The 21,936-nt window shown below is 46.1% G+C and overlaps 1 protein-coding gene across 1 annotated transcript in view; it reads left to right on the forward strand.

Moving 5' to 3' along the window:
• Nucleotides 1-21,936, forward strand: part of LOC111951773 (peroxisome proliferator-activated receptor gamma coactivator-related protein 1) — a 42,484-nt gene that overhangs the window by 14,978 nt on the left and 5,570 nt on the right. Inside the window, exons 4-10 of the mRNA XM_023969976.2 lie at nucleotides 4,710-4,790; nucleotides 5,055-7,224; nucleotides 7,332-7,385; nucleotides 15,770-15,830; nucleotides 16,124-16,191; nucleotides 17,688-18,402; nucleotides 18,743-18,958. Coding sequence (XP_023825744.1) covers nucleotides 4,710-4,790; nucleotides 5,055-7,224; nucleotides 7,332-7,385; nucleotides 15,770-15,830; nucleotides 16,124-16,191; nucleotides 17,688-18,402; nucleotides 18,743-18,958 — 3,365 coding nt within the window. The remainder of the gene's footprint in view (nucleotides 1-4,709; nucleotides 4,791-5,054; nucleotides 7,225-7,331; nucleotides 7,386-15,769; nucleotides 15,831-16,123; nucleotides 16,192-17,687; nucleotides 18,403-18,742; nucleotides 18,959-21,936) is intronic.

Here is a 21,936-nt window from a genome sequence, read left to right on the forward strand (position 1 = left end):
AAAATGCGTAACGGTCCCGTATTTCTCTGAAAGAATAAACGTTTTATTTTCGAAATGATAGTTTCCGGATTTGACCATATTAATTATGGCTGAGATCCCATTAACGGGATCGGCTTSACAACAGCCAGTGAAAGTGCAGGGCGCCAAATTCAAACAAATCTCATAATTAGAATTCCTCAAACATACAAGTATTTCTCACCATTTTAAATATACACTTGTTAATCCCACCACAGTGTCCGATTTCAAATAGGCTTTTCGGCGAAAGCACCACAAACGATTGTTAGGTCACCGCCAAGACACAAAAAACACAGCCATTTTTCCAGCCAAAGAGATGAGTCACAAAAAACAGAAAGAGAAAATTATTCACTAACCTTTGATCTTCATCAGATAACACTCATAGGACTTTGTTACACAATACATGTATGTTTTGTTCGATAAAGTTCATATTTATATAAAAAAAAATCTCAGTATACATTGGCGCGTTATTCCAAAACCATCTGGTGATTTTGCAGAAAGCCACATCAATTTACAGAAATACTCATCATAAATGTTGATGAAAATACAAGTGTTATACATGGAACTTTAGATGTACTTCTCCTTAATGCAACCGCTGTGTCAGATTTCAAAAAAGCTTTACGGAAAAAGCAAACCATGCAATAATCTGAGTACGGCGCTCAGAGCCCAAACACGACAAAGATATCCGCCATATTGTGCAGTRAACAGAAGTCAGAAATAACATTATAAACATTCACTTAACTTTTATGATCTTCATCAGAATGCACTCCCAGGAATCCCAGTTCCACAATAGATGTTTGTTTTATTCGATAATGTCCATTTATGTCCAAATAACTCAGTTTTGTTAGCGTGTTCAGTACACAATCTAAACTCACGACGCGCGGGCAGGTTCAGACAAAGTCATATTAGAGTCCGTAGAAACATGTCAAACAATGTATTGAATCAATCTTCAGGATGTTTTTAACATCTTCAATAATGTGCCAACCGGAGAATTCCTTTGTTTTCAGAAATGCGATGGAACAGAGCTCGCTCTCACATGAASGCGCATGGTCAGCACATGTTCAGCTCATGGCAGACCTTACTCAATCCCTCTCATTCGGCCCCACTTCACAGTAGAAGCATCAAACAAGGTTCTAAAGACTGACATCTAGTGGAAGTCTTAGGAAGTGCAACATGACCAATATCCCACTATCTTCAATAGGGAATGAGTTGAAAAATGACCAACCTCAGTTTTCCCACWTCCTGGTTGGATTTTTTTTCTGGGTTTTTGCCTGCCATATGAGGTCTGTTATACTCACAGACATCATTCAAACAGCTTTAGAAACTTCAGCGTTTTCTATACTAATAATATGCATATATTAGCAACTGGGACTGAGTAGCAACTGGGACTGAGTAGCGTTTACTCTGGGAACCTTATTCATCCAAGCTACTCAATACTGCCCCCAGCCATAAGAAGTTAATGACCAACGGCTCCTATTTCTGTGTTTATTATATTATAATTAAGTATGATTTGATAGAGCAGTCTGYCTGAGCYGTGGTAGGCGGCAGCAGGCTCYTAAGCATTCATTCAAACTTTACTGCTTTTGCCAGCAGCTCTTAGKAATGCTTGKWTCACAGCGCTGTTTATGACTTCAAGCCTATTAACTCCTGASATTAGGCTGGCAATACTAAAGTGCCTATTAGAACGTCCAATAGTCAAATGTATATGAAAATGGTATAGAGAAATAGTCGACGTGTCATACCGTAATTTCCGGACTATAAGCCGCTACTTTTTCCCACGCTTTGAACCTCGCGGCTTATACAATGACGCGGCTAATTTATGGATTTTTCCCGCTTTCACAAATTCATGCCGCCAAAAAATTGAGCACCGTCACATAATGTGACAAATCGAGCGCGCTCAAACTTCCCATCATTCTGATTACGGTAGTCATTTTGTCACCCTCATCATGGCAAAGACACGGAGAAATGCATATGATGCAGCTTTCAAGTTGAAGGCGATCGATCTGGCTGTTGGAAAAGGAAATAGAGCTGCTGCACGGGAGCTTGGCCTTAATGAGTCGATAAGACGTTGGAAACAGCAGCGTGAGGAACTGACTCGGTGCAGAAAGACAACAAAAGCGTTCAGAGGGAAGAAAAGCAGATGGCCCGAACTAGAAAATGTGCTTGAAGACTGGGTCAACCACACAGAGAGCAGACGGCCGAGGTGTTTCAACTGTGCAGATCCGACTGAAAGCCAAAACAATCGCCATCGCAATGAAGTTTGAGGATTTTAGAGGTGGACCATCGTGGTGTCTAAGATTTATGAGACGTAAAGGCCTGTCCATCAGGGTACGGACGAGTCTGTCAGCAGCTCCCTCCCGACTACGAGGAAAAAGTTTCAAACTTCCGCAAATTCACTGATGCAAAGATAGCGGAGTATTCCCTCGCCCGCACTACATCATAAATATGGATGAGGTTCCTCTGACGTTTGACCCTGCCTCTCACTCGGACTGTCAACAGGAAAGGCGAATCATCCATCACGCTGAAAACAACTGGGCATGAAAAAACGCACTTCACCTGTGTTCTGAGCTGCACGGCATCGGGAGAAAAGCTTCCACCGATGTTGATGCCCAAAAGAGAAATTCCCGAGGATTTGTTGTGAAAGTCACAAAGAAATGACGGAAAGCCTAATGCATGAATGGCATACGGAGTGTTACGGCAAGCGACTGGGAGGATTCTTTCACAAGAACAAGGCATTGCTCGTGTTGGACAGCATGAGGGCCCACATAACAGATTCTGTGAAAGAAGCCATCAAGAGGACAAACTCAATTCCAGCTGTGATTCCTGGGGCAAAACAAAGTATTTGCAGCCACTCGACATCAGTGTAAATCGTGCATTTAAGGTGGCGCTCCGTGTTCAGTGGGAGGCTTGGATGACAAGTGGGGAGAAATCCTTCACTAAAACGGGCCGCATGCGAAGAGCAACTTATGGTCAAGTCTGCCAGTGGGTCCTGACAGCGTGGAGCATTGTCAAAAGATCCACTATCGTCAACGGGTTTCGAAAGGCTGGACTGCTGCGTGTTGAAGAGGGCAGCATGAGCTCAGCGGGGAATTTGCCTCCGGATGAAAGTGACAAGAGCGACAATGAAAATGATCCAACATCGGATGAAGCAATTCTGAGGCTATTCAACTCCGACACCGAAGGAGATGACTTCAGTGGTTTCAGTGCACAGGAGGAGGAAGATAGTGACCAATGACTTTCTTGGTAGGCTACTGTTTACTGCTATTTTTATTTATTTAAATTTGTTACAAGCCGTGTTTCGTTTAAAAGCCTATTTATTTTTGTTACAAGCCGTGTTTCGTTTAAAGGCTGTGTAAAGTTCATTTGTTTCAATGTACCGGTAGGCACCTGCGGCTTATAGACATGTGCGGCTTATTTATGTACATTTTTTTTATTTTTTTTTATTCAGTGGGTGCGGCTTATATTCAAGTGCGCTTAATAGTCCAGAAATTACGGTAATTCCTATAACTACAACCTAAAACTTCTTAACTGGGAATATTGAACCACCAGATTTCATATGTTCTGAGCAAGGAACTTAAACATTAGCTWTTTTTTGCGTGGCACATATTACACTTACTAATCCAACACTGTTTATGCATTCTTTATTTGAAAATATAATCTATTGAGTTAAAATAAAAGGGTTAATAATTGTTCATTCAGTATTGTTGTAATTGTCATAAAATTGGCAGACTAAATCGGTATCMGCTTTATTTGGTCCTCCAATCGGTATCGGTGTTAAAATCATAATCGGTCTGCCTCTAGAGCATATACGCACTTTGTAATCCGCATTTCAAACTGTCATTTTGTGAGGTGCAGCCAGGAACTTGTACAATGGCCTGTGGGTGGGGCCGACGAACGAGGATTCTCCATCGTTTAGATCTCCAGTTTGGAACATTTTGGCTTCCCGGTAGATTACAACGCCGATGAACAGTTTTGGATATAATATTAACAGTATGTCGCCAATGCTCAACGAGAATAACCTTATGCCACTGCCAACACCTCAAACATCTTGACACATTTACCCCGTCGTCATCCCCGGTTTCCTACCACCGGAGCAAGACGGAAATGGAAAATAACGCCACTTCGTCTCCAAGCAGCCTTTCGTAGCTGATTTTGTCCGGGCCAAAGAAATGACCGGAGCGTTTTTTTTATTTTTTATAACCACTGATATACGCACAACTCTCTTGCTTATTAACTAATTTACAGCATGGTGGTGTCACAATGGAAGGCCAGTACTCAATCCCACTTTTCAAACGGCTCATACACCAAAAGGGTGTTGTCGTCATTGTCGTCATTTTCACAATTGAAGTATTCCAACCTAATGTGGAAATGCATWTGAAACACAGGAAWATCACTTGACTGCAATAGGCCTTTGAATAAACAAACGACAAGAACTGTCATTTCATTTTCTCGCTGTACCGAAACCAAACCGTGACCCTAAAACCGCAATACGTACCAATGGTTTGGTGAACCGTTACACCCCTAGATATAACTGTATACATGACGGTAAACTTCGTAGGGCTCAGATAGCCCTGCTTCCTAGAGCTGGGTACGTCTAAACAAATAAGAAACTGGTGACAATGTGTTCCAATGACATCATTTTTTTTATGCCTAACTGTTTCACTGTTTGTCCTGTTTTTCTTCTGATATTGTAGCTGAGGAGAATGCTTTGCTTGTCCCACTCGCCTCCAGAGAGCGAGACACCCTGCAACACACGACAGTTCTCCACCGGAAAGGTAGCACACCGTTTCATTACCTCCCTGTTGTACATGCCTTCAACTGTATCACTCTCAGCGTTTGCTCTATTTTCATATTGACGTGTACATAAGTCTTCAGAGAAATCATGAGCCTTATTGCGGTGACGTGCAGACAACCCAAATAGCCTAGCTGTTGTGAAAAGTCTGCATTGTGCAGGTGGTCCAGCTGACGTTTATAAACCTCCAAGCTGAACAGGGAAAGCTCCAGACGTTAACCAAACGGTTTCCCCTCTCTTTATCCAGAGTCTCCCTAGGACACAGGAGTCTGTCCAGAGGAGTGACGGAGAGGAGGAAGAGGACGCAGAGGCTTGTTCTCCCTCCCTGAGCCCAGACAGACAACCCTCGTCCCCAGAGCAAGAGCTCCTGAACTGGGGTGGCCTGTCCCTGCCTCTCCCTCTGGCTCTGGAGCAGCACATGGATGGAGAGAGCATGTCAGTGAGTCTAGGAGAGCTGGTCAGACACATGCACCCCTATTGCATGGCAGTGTGCATGGAGGATGAAGGGGAAGAACTGCTGCTGGCGGAGGAAGGGATACTGCTGGAAGTGGTTGAACATGGAGAGCATGGCGAGACTATATTTGCCATCCCAGATATGGGCATCCCTTGCTCTCATCTCTCTCTCTCCTTGCCGGGAGTAGAAGACTCATTCAAAGCGGAGCAGAGGATCCCGGATGAAATTTCTGAGGTGGATATGTTGGAGACGCCAGAGTCTGAGGCGGCGAATGACGTCGTAGTCGACGACACAGCAGAGGTGGCTGACCCTGCCGCGACCCTGAGGGCAAAAGCAAGTGGTGAGAATGTTATCTACAGGAGACCAAAGGAGGAGACTGTAGAAAGATGTCTGTCTCGAAGGAAAAAGAAACGGAAAAACAAAGTGAAGCCTTCACCTGCTGAGGTCACCCCTGAACCTGCCCAGGCTGAGGGGAGGGTCCTGAGGAGCGCCGCCCATAGGTGCGCAGCCCAGGAATCCTCGCCCCGGAAGCCCATCAAGGAGACGACCAGACCAGAGAAAAAGGACAAGGAGTCATTTTCTTATGCCATATCTATGGCRGCCCCCGAAGCCCCAAAACAGAAGACAAGAGCGACACATGCTGGCGAAACACAACACATACAGCGGCAGAGCCATGTGGAAGTCACAACCCTAACACTATCCACACACCCCAGCGTTAAGGTCATCCCCGCCTCTGACCATGTGTCAAAGGTCATGGCCTCTGACRTGTTGCCAGTGACTATGACCCCCGAGAAGGTCCCCCAACCAACCACAGGCTGCGAGAAGCCTCAAAGCCTTCTAGCTTCTGCAGCTAACCCAACAGCCCCCCAGGCAATGACAATCAACCCTGCAGCACCCCAGGCGCTTAACCCAAGTGAACTACCTGTGTCAGTGGCCCCTCAGGCAATAATGCAGTCCAACGGTGCCTCTCTAGCGGTCCCCCAGGTGATCCCTCAGGCCTCCCAGGCTATTGAGCCCAAGCCTAAGCCCCTGTCCCTCCAGCAGTACCGGCTGCTGCGGCAGCAGAAGAAACCGGCCCCCTTAGAGAGACCAGAGGACCAGAGCACCAAGTGGCCCAGCCTCCCTGATGCCCCTACCGAGTTGCCCCCCATCCCCTGCCTCCCCATCCCCTCTCCCAGAGACCCTCGTCGCCCCCACCCCTCCCCAGGGAAAACCGAGGTGGAGGTGAAAGCAGCCTGGCAGCCCATGGGACCAGGAGCACCTCCTACTCCCGAAGCTCTGCTTGTGCCTCCTGCTTACATGCTGGCCTCCAAATCATCTTCCCCAAGCAAGGCTTCTAGTGCAAATGCATCCCCTACCACCCCTCCCCAGCAAGCGGCTGTTCCTACTCCACAGCCAGCTAAAGCTAGCCAACCCCCCATCTCCGTTGTGCCTTCATCCAGTACTGTGAGTGTAGTACCCCCACCACCCCAGAACCCCTTTGTGACGTGTAATATACCCCAGGCCCCCCATCCTGCACTCACGAACCCCCTGCTCCAGTCCCAGGTACCCTGCAAGACTGTGGTCCTTATCAAATCTCAGAGCTCCAGTGGAGCCTCTTCTAAAACCACTACAGATGCCAACAGGCCCACCCTAATTGCTACTGTAGCCCAAAAACCCACCCCCATCGCTGCTGCTCTACTTGAGAAGACGTTAAACTGCACCGCCAACGCTGCTGCTGTTTGTGTTCAGAAACCTACCCCTGCGGCTCCTTTGAAGGTGGTTACTACTCTACAGAAGGGGGTAGTCACTCTGCCCTGGCCTAAGATGCCTGAGCTGCCTACAGTCACTCCTGGGTCTACCCCAGCCAAACCCTCCACCACCCAGTCCTCCAAACCTGCAGTGAGGTGTACTACAGCCCAGGAGGCCCCCAAAGTCAAGAGCCCTACTCAGGAGCTGATAGAGGCATTCACCAGTGAAATTGGTGAGTGGACACAAGTACTACTGATCCTCTGGTTGCTTAAATGTGTTTAGACTTGCCACCCTTTGTGGTTTATTGGTATAGTACTGAGTGGTTCTGTWATCTCACAGGTATTGAAGCTGCTGACCTTACCAGCCTGCTGGAGCAGTTTGAAGAGACGCAAGGTGAGTGATACTGAGTATTGACACTGGCGTTCTCTTTCTTTCACATTTCCATGTTTCTTTGGCTTTAGTTAATCTATAACGAATTACCCACTGTTTATTGAACAAGACAGTCTGTTAGAAAACAGTCAGGAATTTTGCTTTAATGGTTGACTGTTCCTGGCMGAAAATATAATCCACGTAGCCCTTACTCCTCGAGCATGCTAGTGGCCTAATGGTTTTGGTGTAGGCCAACAGCAAGTCAGATGTTAGCTAACCGCTCAGTGGGTCCGCTAGTTCAGTGGTACTAGACTAAATCTGTCACCAGGGTCACTTTCACTGGACTGTATAGTGGAGGGAAGTGGCGTGTAGGGTTGCAGGGCTATCTCTGGCCCTGTATGGGGTGGGTGGAGGATTTTAGAGTGCCAAGACTCCTGAGGTTAAGAACGGGCACCTTGCGAAGTCAATGGCTGACAAACATTGGACTTTGCAGGTCCATCTGCAATGTGCTCAATGTCCTGTGTGTTTTGGTGCAGGTAAGTAGCGTTATCAATGTTTTGGCTTAAATAGAGGGGCCTTCATAGTGGATTGACCGACTCATTTCTTCGATTATGATATCCATGTGATGTTACATATTAGGATATACCATGACTTGACTTTTATTTAATAAGACGGACTTCAGAATGTAGTAGCCTATATGACGTGCGCCCCCAGCCTTCGTGCATGTAGCTTTTTTCAAATGAAGTGATCACTACTACAATGCAAGGTGGAATTTAAATGGTGGAATAAAAATGTTGCAAAATAAGGAGTATGCTACAGCAACCAGCAGGTAGGCTGTGATTTTAATATGAACAGAGTTAAGGAGAAAGCACAGCAAAATATAGCCTGGCTAGTTTAGCTAGCTGGCTTGAGGTTATGCCGATTTGACGCAGTCAAGATGGGCACTGTCAAATGGGGTGATGAATAACAGTGGCTGCTGCAAGTTAGCCAGTTTAACTAGTCTTTGACGAGCTGGCTTGGCTCCATGTCTATTTCCCTCCTGTCAGCTCCACTCYCATTTCTCACACCATCCGGCCCTTCCCCCGCAGCAGCAGAGCTGTAGTCTGTCCCTTTGTGCTCAGGTTAAAAACAGAAGTAAAAACAAAATGTCATGTTTTCTGGATATCAATTTCCCCTCCATTATTTGAGTATTACTTTTCTTTCAAACGCCCATCCCTAGTTCTGAGTTCATGTTTGGTTACATGATTTGTGATGTATTCAGCAAGTGAATAATGAACGTGATGGTGACAGTCTTATCTAGTTAAGTGTCCAACTCGAGTGAGAAAGCATTGGTGTGAAAGTTGCTAACTTGGGATATGGCTGTTTCAGGAGATGGGTTTTGGTGTCCCAACCTTTTTAATGAGCCTTCGTCATTTATTTTCCCCAAGGGGGTAGGGCTAGGCYTTATACCTATTTAATTATATAAAGGTATTGATGCACTGAGCGGTTTGGGTTTTACCGTGCCTGCTATAATGGTATTTCAATATAAGGTTTGTTAAATGTGATGCCCAACTCCATTGCATATGTCAATTTTTATAGTTTGCTTCCTGCAAGTCAAGTCTCACCCTGTTCTCCTGCATGTCGTAGCCCTGCCCTATCACTCAAGGGGAGCATGTTGCTCGACTACGGAGTCACGGGCACTTCACTTGCCATTCAGTCGGCATGGTCAGAAGAAAAGAGATGTCGGTGACACCGATGCTGCTTCCAAGTGTTGTATAATTACACGATTACACTGCAGAAAAAAACATAAATGCAACATGTAAAGTGTTGGTTTCATGAAATAAAACWTAMTTTTCCATGTGCACAAGCTTATTTATCAAGTTGTGCACATTTGTTTACATCCCTGTAAGTGATCATTTCTCTTTGCCAAGATAATACATCCATTTGACAGGTGTGGCATATCAAGGAGCTGCTTAAATGGCATGATCATGACGCAGTTGCACCTTGTGCTGGGGATAATGAAAGGCGCACTTGTCACACAACACAATGCCATTGATGTCTCAAGTTGAGGGAGCGTGCATGCATGCTGACACCTGAGCTGTTGGCAGAGAATGTACTGTTAATTTCTCTACTACAAGTTGCTTCCAATATCGTTTTAAGGAATTTGGCAGTACGTCCAACTGGCCTCAACCATAAACCATGTGTAACCACGCCAGCCCAGAACCTCCATCTGGCTTTACCTGCGGGATGGTCTGAGACCAGCCACTCAAACAGCTGATGAAACTGAAGCTCCTCTGCATGCTCGTCTTGCCAGGCAAATGCTCACCTTCGATGGCCACTGGAACGCTGGAGAAGTGTGCTCTTCACGGAGGAATCTGTTTCAACTGTACTGGGCAGATGGCAGACGTGTTGGCAACAGTGCCCTATTGTGGCGGTGAGGTTATGGTATGGGCAGGCATAAGCTACAGACAAGGAACAATTGCGTTTTTAATCGATGGGAATTTGAATACACAGAGTGATCCAGAAGCCCATTGTCGAGCCAGTCATCCGCTGCCATCACCTCACGGTTCAGCATGATAATGCACGGCCCCGTGACGCAAGGATTTGTTCAAAATCCCCGGGAGCTGAAAAATGCGTACTCACCAGGCATGTCCCCATTGAGCATGTTTGGGATGCTTTGGCTCGATGTGTAAAGCAGCGTGTTCCAGTTCCCACCAATATCCAGCAAATTCGCACAGCCATTGAGTGGGACAACATTCCACAGGACACAATCAACAGCCTGATCAACTCGATGCGTAAAGGAGACGTGTCGCAAACAGTGGTCACCATATACTGACTGGTTTTCTGATCCACGCCTCAGATGCATATCTATTCCCAGTCATGTGAAATCCTTAGATWACAGCCTAATGAATTGATTTAAATTGGCATATTTGCTTATGAACTGTGACTCAGTAAAATCTTTGACTTGTTTCATTTTGCCTTATTTTTGTTCAATGTAACACAAGATAACATGGTACAAACATCATTGGGCTCAAAGGGTAAGAAGGTAGAGACGATGCATCACGCAAAGCAGCCACAACTGTCAGTAGGTAGCCGGCAGGTAGCCTAGTGGTTAGCACGTTGGACTAGTAACYAAAAGGTTGCCAGATCAAATCCCCGAGCTGACAAGGTAAACATTTAAATGAAGAGGAAGAACTGTCCAGTTTGACTGTTTGCGGCTTGTTCCAGTCTCTAGCTGCAGTGAACTGAGAAGCGTAACCCAGGGATGTGTGCTGTGGGGACCTTTAAACAGAATGTGACTGGCAGAATGGGTGTTGTAGGTGGACGATGGGGGCCGCAGTAGGTATCTCAGATTGGGGGGAGTGAGGCCTAAGAGGGTTTTATAAATAAGCATCAACCCGTGGGTTTTGCGACGGGTATACGGAGATGACCAGTTTACAGAAGAGTATAGAGTGCAGGGATGTGTCCTATACGGAGAATTGGTTGCGCATCTGATGGCCGAACTCGACAGCACCCATACCTGCCAATCTATGAATTGTCTCCATAATCTAGCATGGGTGCGATGGTCATCTGAATCAGGGTTGGTTRGGCAGCTGGGGTGAAAGAGGAGCGACTACGATAGAGGAAATCAAGTCTAGAGTTAACTTTAGTGTTACGAATCGCTTTGGCTCTACAGTCTAGGGGGATGGCAACGAGACCTGTAACTTAACTCATGCAAATTATAACAGTAAAGTGAGAACAAAACCACAGACAACATCTACCGTCAAACACTCATGGTTTATTTGGTAAACACACAGTAAAAGGGGGGGGGGGCAGGAAAAAGGGCTGAGCTGGACCCAAGGAAAGAAACAAATAACCAAAAACACCCCCAAGGTAGACTAGCCTACTTCAATACAACTAACCAAAAATACAGTGGGTGGTCCGCCCAATTCTAACTAGTCTTCGACAAAGTATTCCTACGGGTAGTGTATGCCCATGGACGACTTGTCTTGGTACCTCCCTTTTCCACCATCAAACACCATAACAAAACAATACTCACAGGATAACGTACAAAGTTACATGTAGTTGCTAAACCAAATGAGAGATCTACAGAGAGATTGCATGACCGAGAGATGGAGCTCCAGAGAAAACAACTGAATGGGTTTTTAAACCAAGGGAATGTGATTGGGTAATGGAAACAGGAGGAGGTGTGTCTTCTGATTGACTGATTGGGGAATGATTGCCACCTGTGAGGGGAGAAGGAGAGCAAAGAAATACACACACAGGATAAGCTAGGATAAGATCCGTAACATTTAGCCTGCAGCTTTGTGCTGAGAGGAACAGTGTACTGGCTTGCCATACTCCCAAGTACTTGTATGAGGTGACTACCTCAAGCTCTGCCCCTCTCCCCACAGGTGTGATTACTACCTCCTGAGGGTTTATTCTTCTTACAAACCACATGACCTGTTTTGGAGGTGTTCAGAACAAGGTTCAGGACAGAGAAAGCTTGTTGGACACTAAAAGCTTTTGAGTGTTTAACACAAAATCCGGGGAGGGGCCAGCTGAGTATAAGACAATCTGCATATAAATGAATGCGCTTCCTACTGCCTGAGCTATGTTGATGTAAATTGAGAAGAGCGTGGGGCCTAGGATCGAGCCTTGGGGGTACTCTCTTGGTGACACGTAGTGGCTGAGACAGATGTTCTGACTATACACTGCACTCTTTTGAGATGGCTAGTTAGCAAACCAGGCCAAAGACCCCTCAGAGACACTACTCCTTAGCCAGCCCACAAGAATGAAATGGTCTACAGCTGGTTTTCCCAAACTGGTGTACGTGCAATGCCGTCATGGGTCCAGCAAATAAACATGTGATCTACATTTWAAAAAAATATAATAAGTAAATTTATATTTTCCATTGGGGCTATACATTTGGGGGGGGTTCTTCCCTGAGTGGCCTCTGTTTAATTTTATTTCTGGCAGTGAAACATCTGGTGTTCAGTGAAATAACACAATGTCAAATACAGGTAGCCTAGTCAAATTAACATCCTATCACATTAACCGTTACACTCACGGGAATTCCGCTAACGGTCCAAATGTAGCTGCAGCTCATTCCGTTTGCTTAAATTGATAAATGGTTAAAAGGCCCAGAGACATACCAGCAGTACTGCACCTGTCGGCGACTCAAGTTCTGCATCCTCGAGCACGTCCAATGCTAGCGTCAGTAATTRTACATTTGTTGTTAGCCCAGCTAGCATGGACACTGACAGTTGTGAATCTGATGCAGCCGAAAAGCGGCTGTCCCCTTKCCCYGGAAAGCACCGAACAACAGACGGGGATGTTGGACCATCAGAGGCGCAAATATGAGGACTGCATTGATTTAGGGGTTCACTTATATTGGGAGGAGTGCCATTCCTCAGCCACAGTGTGTTAGTACTTTTGCAAATATATCTCACAACTCGATGAAACCTTCACTCTTGTCCAGTCCTTTAGAAACCAAACATGCCAATTTGGAAAATAAGCTATGGAGTTTTTTGAGCAAGAATTAAGGCTACTTTCGAGTAAGACGTGTATAAAAGCAACACCTACCATTTAATAAGGGGCTAGAAGTGTCTTTATATGGTGAGCTACCGAGTGGCTAGGACAGGAAAGCCTCGTACTATTGTTGAGGACTTAATTTTTCCTCCTGCCGCGGATATGGCTGGGACAATGCCGGGGGAAAAGGCCTCAAACAAGTTTCATGATTCATCAGTGACATAGATGTTTTGAAACAATTGCTGCGTCACATACAAGCTAGTGAAAGCTGGATGAGTCAACAGACGTGACGGGCCTGGCACAGCTCCTGGTATGTCTGTTACATTTATGGGCGGTCAATTAAGGAAGACATCCTATTCTGGAAAACAGGAGAGGATATTTTTAAAGTACTGGACAGCTTTGTGACATCAACTGGACTTTGGTGGTCAAGATGTGTTGGTATCTGTACTGATGGTGAAAAAGCCATGACAGGGAGACATGGTGTTGTGGTAATGTGCGGGCAATCAGTTGCTCCCGACGCCACTTGGGTACACTGCAGCCTGGCGGCTTGAAAGACGTTTGGACAGTGAAAATMGTTAACTTTTTTAAAGCAAGGCCCCTGAACTCGCGTGTATTTTCTGCACTATGCAATGATTTGGGCAGCGACCATGTAACYCTTTTACAACATACTGTACACAAGTGCGCTGGTTATCAAGGGGCAAAGTATTGACACGTTTTTTTAAATTCAGAGACGAGCTTAAAGTTTTCTTTACTGACAATTTTCATTTGTCTGACCGCTTGCATGATGAGTTTCTCACACGACTGGCCTTTCTGGGTGATGTTTTTTTCTCGCCTGAATGATCTGAATCTAGGATTGCAGGGACTCTCCACAACTATATTCAATGTGCGGCACAAAATTGAGGCCATGATTAAGAAGTTGGAGCTCTTCTGTCTGCATTAACAAGGACAATACACAGGTCTTTCCATCATTGTATGATTTTTTTTGTGTGCAAATTAACTCGGTTACGGACTGTCAAATGTGATTATAGCGAAGCACCTGAGTGAGTTGGGTGCGCAATTYCACAGGTTCCTTCCCGAAACGGATGACACCACTGGATTCGTTATCCCTTTTCATGCCTCAGTCCACTTACCGATATCTGAACAAGAGAGCCTCATCGAAATTGCAACAAGTGGTTCTGTGAACATTTTGAATTTAGTCAGAAGCCACTGCATGATTTCTGGATAGGGCTGCGCTCAGAGTATCCTGCCTTGGCAAAGCGCGCCTTTAAGACACTGATGCCCTTTGCAACCACGTACCTATGAGTGAATTCTCGGCCCTTACTAGCATAAACTAAAAGGTACAGACTGTGTGGAAACTGATTTAAGACAACTCTGCAGTGTTGGTTGTATTGGAGAGTCTATGTCCATCCTTTCAAGCACGCCCTTATTAACCTGTGGGGAGTTATTCACAATTTCCGACGAACAAATTAGGTTTTATATGTAAAATGGTTAAATAAAGAGCATAATTATTGGTTATTTTTGTGCCCTCGTCCTATAAGAGCTGTCACAACCCGGCTCATGGGACAACTCACTCATTCTTATGTTTAATAAATGTATAGTATGTGTGGCAGGCTTACAATGATGGCAAAAAAAACATTTGAGTGTGCTGACCATGGTGCTAGAGGGTGTACGCAGCTGGAGGTTGAATTTAAAAAGGTGTACGGGACTATAAAAGGGTCTAAGAACTGATCCAGATGTTTTTTGGGGGGGTCAAGTTTACGGAGCTCCTTTAGTACCTCGGACTCAGTTTCTCCCTGCATGCAGTCACTCTGGTAAACAGTGATCATTAAGGTCATTACAGAAAACACCAGACGGATACCTATCAGGATTATTTGTGAGGATAACATCAAGGAGAGTAGCCTTTTCTGGGTGTTGGGAGTCATACCATGTGCGATTTGGTAATCTGAGAAAGATTTACGGGGACCCATTGCTTTAGGACTTGGTCAGGTGGTTTAAGCATGTCCCTGTTTAGGTCACCTAGCAGGACAAATTCAGAGCTTGTGTAAGGGGCCAGGAGAGAGCTTTGGGCAGGTAGGGTACAGGCCGGTGCTGATGGAGGACAATAGCACCCAGCAATAGTCAACAAAGAGCTATTTGAGCATTTTGCAAGTTACATGGGTGGTTTGCCTTTTTAATTATTCGAAAACCTGTACTGTCTTACTATGAAAAGTGAGATGTGTGTGTGTGTATATATATATATATATATATATATACACACACACACATCTCACTTTTCATAGTAAGACAGTACAGGTTTTCGAATAATTAAAAAGGCAAACCACCCATGTAACTTGCAAAATGCTCAAATAGCTCTTTGTTGACTATTGCTGGGTGCTATTGTCCTCCATCAGCACCGGCCTGTACCCTACCTGCCCAAAGCTCTCTCCTGGCCCCTTACACAAGCTCTGAATTTGTCCTGCTAGGTGTATATATATATATATATATATATATATAATATTTTTGCCATATTGTCCAGCCCTACAAGGGGGGAAATTGGGTTCACATTTGATACTATTGCTACTGTGCCTTTAAAATAAGATGCTGCATAGTCAGGGTGGCTGCTATGCGGACATGTCCACTGAGCTGGAATTCTGCCCTGTCTGCAGATCCATTTAACTTTGACCACTGCCTTTGTCCGGCTGGATGTACAGGCCCCAGCTAGAACAACTGGCCAGATGTGTGTGTGTGTGTGTGTGTGTGTTGGCACTGCCACTGACTAGTCCAGGCCTTGCATAATGGCTGAAACATGTAGATCTAGCCCAAAATGTTATCCTGGAAACGGGTGCCTATGAATGTGTTGGTGAAAGGTGAGCATGCTACTTTGCTGACCTCTCCTCCTTCCCTTGATTTTACTCATTCCTTCTCTCTCTTCTCTCCAGCTAAAGAGGAGCAGTATGTTCTGGAGGTCTCTGGTAGAGCAGCAGCTGTAGGAAACTCTAGGTGAGTTACCCTACAGCCCCATGCTGCTCTGGGTGTGGGTACTTTGTATGTGTTAACTTGAGACCTACCGCACACTGAAGACCTTGATGTCTGACCGCACAATGGGCCAAGAGATCCACCATTTAGTTTGTTTTTGGATAAAATAAATTAAACTTTTTTTTTTTCAGCAATTCCCAATTGTTCTACTGTCCTTGTCTGTGTGGCTTCTGGACTTAGCCTTACACTTCATCTTAGAAGTGTACCTGTTCAATGATGCGGTGTTGAAGGTGTGTGTTTGTTTGTTTCTATTGTAGTGTGGAGCAGCCATGTGACAGGACAGTTGTGGAGAGAGTCGGTGCACATGACCTGGCAAGCACTGCAGGTAAGAACTACTGTACTAATCACCCTGTCAGCTGCTAATGCTAACTGTACACTGCTGATGCTAATTTGTATTCTGCTAATCATAAACCAATCACCCGGTCGTCACTAGTTGCCACGTCATAATCCCTGTCTATTTACTAAATGTAACTTGTCAAATCTGATTTAAACCTAACCACACTGCTAACTTTATGACTAACCTTAAATTGTGACCAAAGCCTTCTTCCCCCCCCCCCCATATAGACAATTTTGTGAAATCTAGTGGAATCCCAATCACCCAGTACAATGCTAATCACACACCAATCAGTCTGTACACTGTAATGGTCATTGTACATTGCTAATGCTAGTCATACACCAATGGTCATGCATGGCTCAGGTGGTAGAGCATGATTTATGCAGCGCCAGGATTTTAAGTGTATTAATCGCCCTGTACACTGCTAATGCTAATCGCACACCAATCAGCCGGGGCCCGGTTTCCCAAAACATCTTAAGGCTAAGGTTCATCATTCGAACCTTCGTAGGAACATAGTTTTGCTCACTTTTGGGAGATATAACAATCATTAGGAAAGTTGCACTTAAACAGTTAGTTGCTTTCGACCACTCGTAGAACAGCTAAGTGCGTCGTTAGGTATCTTTTTTTCCTTCCCCTACTGTGTCACCATGCACAAATCTCCGCTAAACATAGAATCAAGATTATCTGTCTGACTGCCGATAACTACGAAGTTGATATTTGTAGCCATAGGCGATATCTCTAGGCGCTGATCCGTCATCAGTATTGTTGGGTTATTTCTAATATTAAGGTAAGATTAGAATGGATAAAGCTGATCAGAGAGCAGCGCTGCCTTTCTTTCGATCCTATCAGTATTGGTGCATACTCCAATGACCCACTTAACTAACTTTATTTTCCCATGGTGTTGGGAAATGCATGCAACCTCTTTGGCCGTTGTAGGAACGATGCATCGTTAAAACACTCGGAAGCCTGAGTTCCATTGCTACGGGGAAACTGGGCCCTGTACGCTACTAATGCTAATCATACACCATTCAGCCTGTACGCTGCTAATGCTAGTCGCACACCAATTACCCTGTACACTGCTAATGCTAATAATAAAAAACATGTTTTATTGTCACGCAGTGGATAGGTGCAATGAAATGTTTGTGTCAGTCAATGATAGTATGGTGCCCCTGGAGCAAATTGGGTTTAAGGGCCCTGCTCTAGTCTTCAAACCAGCGACCTTTCGGTTGTAGGTCGACCACTAACTGCTAGTTTACCTGCCGCCCTATACACTGCTAACATACTGAAAACATGGCAGAGGTTTACACCCTAAAGATAAATTGCTGTCACTCATGGAGTAAATGGAAAATTGGAACACCTGCCTGTATCTCCTGGTAAAATGCTTGACATCCATTCTTGTGGTCTAAAATCTACCTTTAAATGACAATGAGGCATTCTGCTTCAGATTTAACAGCAGTGGACTACTCTCTGTTCCCGTCTCCTTCTAGGTCTGACCCCTCCAGCTACTCCTCCTCACCAGATGTGGAAGCCCTTGGCCCCCGTGGCACTCCTCGGGAAGAGCCGAGCGGCTGACGCTCCCAAACCATCGCCCTCCAAGGCCATCCAGATCAACGCACGGCCCCTGCCCACCACCAAGCTCCGGAGCAAGCCTCCCAGCCCCCCTGTAACTCCCACCCCCAACACGGTGGCTCTCAACCTGGCCTTCTCAGACCACGACTACTGCCTCCCTCAGAAGGAGCCTGTGGCTATTGCTGAAGAGCCAGGCAAGCGCTGGAATGTCAAACAGCAAGCAGCCATCACCATCAGGACCATCGAGCCACTTGGCAGTACCACTACCAGGGCACCCCAGAGGATCCCTGCCCCCTCCCTCCAGACCCTGATCCCTGCCCTGGGTACGAAGACCCAGCAGGCTCTCCTGCCCCTGGATGTAAGGACTGATAGGACTAGCTCTGTGCTGGGGACCCCTGAAGCTTCTCCCACCAGGCAGGAGCAACAGGTTTGTCCCCTGGAGATGAGTCCCAAGAAAGGGAGATCCTACCGGGGCCACAACATTACCTGCTCCCCCAGCCCCAGGGAAGGAAAGGGAGGACGCGAGAGGAAAAGGAGAATCCACCATTCCTCCAGCCCTTGTTCTACTGACTCGGAGTCTGACTTTCACTCGTCCTCTTCTCAGTCTAGATCTTGCTCTCCACCCAGGAAGAGGTGAGATGCTCATCCCCTCTTTGTTTCTGTCTTAAAATCTATTTGTCCCCTCACTGGGCAAGGCAGTGTCCTCTAATGGCACTGAGTCTTAAATCTGACGGGATGAGAATGTCCATATTCATCCCAGTCATCTCTAGTCAGTGTGMTGAAAACGGCTGGTTCATGCTATGGGCACAGATGTCAGTTTGAACAGACTTAGCATGAGTTCTCAATCTGCTGCCCCCCCCCCCCATCTGCTACCAATGTAGGTTTACAATGTCACATGTAAACCGATGACTAATGGCGATATCTAGTCCGTCCGTCATCTGACAAAACTGACAGATTCCCCTCTCTCCTCCAGGTACAGGCCTCGTCACTCTAAGAGCAGCTCCAGTTCCTCGTCTTGCTCCTCTCGTTCCTCCTCTCGTTCCTCCTCTCGTTCCTCCTCTCCTTCCGTGTCCCGCTCTCCTCCCAGGCGGCGCTATTCCTACTCCTCTTCCCGGTCTGGGTCCTGGAGTAGGTCCCGTTCCCGCTCTCCCCACAGACGGGCGTGGCGCAGAGGCAGGAGTCCACGCAGGTAATTAAAGCACTTTTCTTGTGAACAGCCGTGGGGTAAAAAACAAAAATAATCGGTGGAAATTAACCGCATGCAGTCTGTGTACATTGCCTAAAGAAATGATTCACCCCTGGACTTAAACATTTTCTTGCTACAGCCTGAATTTAAGATGCCACTGGCCTACACACAACCATGTCAGAAATTATTTAATAATAATGAAAAGCATAAATGTCTTGATTATTCAACTCCGTTATGGCAAGAGTAAGTATTTGCATTCACAAGTTGCATGGACTATTTCTGTGTTTAATATGATTCAATAATGAATAGCTGTATTGCTGTGGCTAGCAAGGTGTGGTGGTGGTGTACTGCATCAAACGCTGGTCAGTCAGGTGAAATGTTGGGACTTTGCAAGGCTGAGTTCAGTGCAAAGCAAACCTCAGGAAGACGCTGATCCCACCTTGTGTGCTGGTCCTCCACAAATGAAGCAATCATCCCCTTCAGGGTGCTGTTTACCCTCTCGTCAGGTTTGTCTGAGGATGGTAGGCAGTGGTCAGCTTGGCAGCTACACCCCAGTAGGTACTGACCTCTTTGTAGATTCCTGAGATTAACTGTGGACCTCGGTCAGATTTTGGTCTGGAAACCTGACTCTGGTAAAGACCTCCCTTCACAGAATTGGAGCAATGGCGGATGCAGTGGCTTTGTTGGGGGGGGAAACGACTCCACACAGTGTGTAGATGTCCACTACCACCAATAAACATTCATTCTGGGTCCCCTGGCTGGGAGGAAAAGGTCCCATGAGGTCAATTCCCAGCATTTCATTTGGTTGGTTCACTTTGGTCTGCTGCCAGAAATGCAAAACTGCAGACTTGACACTGCTGTACAAACTTCTTGGTATCAACCCACATGCCTGGCCAGGTAAGCCGCCTCCTGTAATTTTCCGTAGGGCTTAAACGCCAAGATGGCTACTCATGATAAGCTTGGATATCTGGTCAGTCAATGTAGAGGGGATGACGACACACTAATGGGTGCTATGTGTTTCCTCTCCTCTTGGAGTTTTGCAGCATGATTCAGGATAAAGTATTGAACTTCTCATTGACGCGAGACAAGTCTGCGTTGTACAGACTCTTGTGGATCGCCATGATGGCGGCATCATTCTGCTGTGCTCTCCACACACATCATCCAGACACATAGCGGAATTTCACTCCCTTAAGGTGGTTGAGTGCTTCGTCACAAATGCGTGGTGCCATACCCAGGAAGCGCTGAAAAGCCTTGAGGGATCTGGGAATTGGGAACTGCTGCAACTTTGGCTGGATTACATGGATACCCTCAGCATTAATCACATGACCAAGGAACTTTGTTAGTTCTGGCAAGCAGAAATAACACTTTACTCTGTCGAAGACAGACTGTCTTGCAGATGGTCAGTGACAGGAATAGATTATGATTCCAACTAGATACACAAGACTTTCCTCTCAGATCCCCCAGGACATTCTTACTCAATTTATTGTCCCCATGGGGAAACTTTGTTGCAGTGTCATGTACACATTTAAAGTAGCGTTTAAACGGGGTCTCCYTCAGCCTTTAGAAGGTTGCTGGAGCGTTCTTCAAACCACAAGGCGTGATTTTGAAGGAGGGGTGACAAAGGCAGTCTTGTCCTGACTGGCGGGATCCATTGCCAATATCCGCTGTTCAGATCCAGGTTATTGAAGATGGATGCTCCTGCCAGAGATTCCAGTATGTCATTAATGCTTGGTAGAGGGTAGTTATCGCTTTATGGCATTCGGCTTCCTGTCTACACAGAATCAATATCCACCATCTTTCTTTGGAATCAGGACAACTGGTCGAAGCCCATCCATTAAAAAGGTTCCACAACTCAATTATCCAATATGCTTTTTGAGATTTGCCAGATTGGCGGGGGCTAGCCTGTAGGGACGCTGCTTTATGGACTTCATGCTGGGTCTTGATTTGGAGAGTTTGGAGACTGTCTGGGGGTAAGAGTTCAGACCTCACTGTTCCTCTCCAACATCTGGGAGAGCTGCCACCTGTCGTTATGACAGACATGCTTGTTTGATGTAGAAATCGGCATCAAGTTTGCTTTTGCTCTCGGATAAGAGGGGTACGGCTGTAAACTGGGTGATAGCCTGGTTCCCTTGCTTCACTGGTAGAACTTGTTTTTGTCTGTCTTGACCTAGCCAGTACTCTGGATAAGGTAGCAGGCTCCAGCCTGAATTCAGTGCATTTCCAGGTTGAAATGGATGAGGCCAGGAATGGTCAGAGCGCAGCTGATATGACGGTTCGGACATCGAGATGGTCAGTCCACTGAAGTGCATTCAAGGACTACAACAAATGCAAGGCACGTATCTGCAAGAATAGCCACAGGAAGGTTAATCTCATGCAGCTTTATTTTCATATAAATCCAGCCTGAGGGAGTGGTAGGTTTTCCAATGGCTAAGTACAATGGTCCTTCCTCCAAGGTTTGAAGCTCCTCATGGGGTAATGCCATATTTTGCTACAGGGACCTCGTGCATCAGGGTGTAAGTTGTATTGTCGATTTATGGCCTTCCTCCAGTTCCTAACAGTCAAGAGTTCCCAATAGTTGCGAAATAGAAGAGACAGCTAGTTGTGCTGTCTGAAGGCTTCATGGCGGACATGGAGGCTGACCCAATTGTCTTCCATTCTTTCTGACATTTTTTTAATTCTTATGCTGGCCAAAGAGGGGGGCAAGAACCTGGAGGGTGTGACTTTACACCTCCAGCACGTCACTGGACTTTTGTCTTGGATCTTGGGCACGTACGGCTGAGACTGGTTATCCCCACGAGTTGTTTGCATTCCGCCATGAGGGAACAGGGTTTTGAGTTTGAGAAGGGCTAGAAGCACCACGACGCACCAGATCATGCACATTCTGCGCATGTTCCTGACGTTGACTGGCAAGGCGGGGAACCATGTTCTTAAGAATGAGTTTGACCATCTCCTCCTCAGTGATGTCAGCCTTCCATCTCCTG

This window comes from Salvelinus sp. IW2-2015, linkage group LG25, assembly GCF_002910315.2.
Source record: "Salvelinus sp. IW2-2015 linkage group LG25, ASM291031v2, whole genome shotgun sequence".
In the NCBI taxonomy this organism is placed as follows: Eukaryota; Metazoa; Chordata; class Actinopteri; order Salmoniformes; family Salmonidae; genus Salvelinus; species Salvelinus sp. IW2-2015.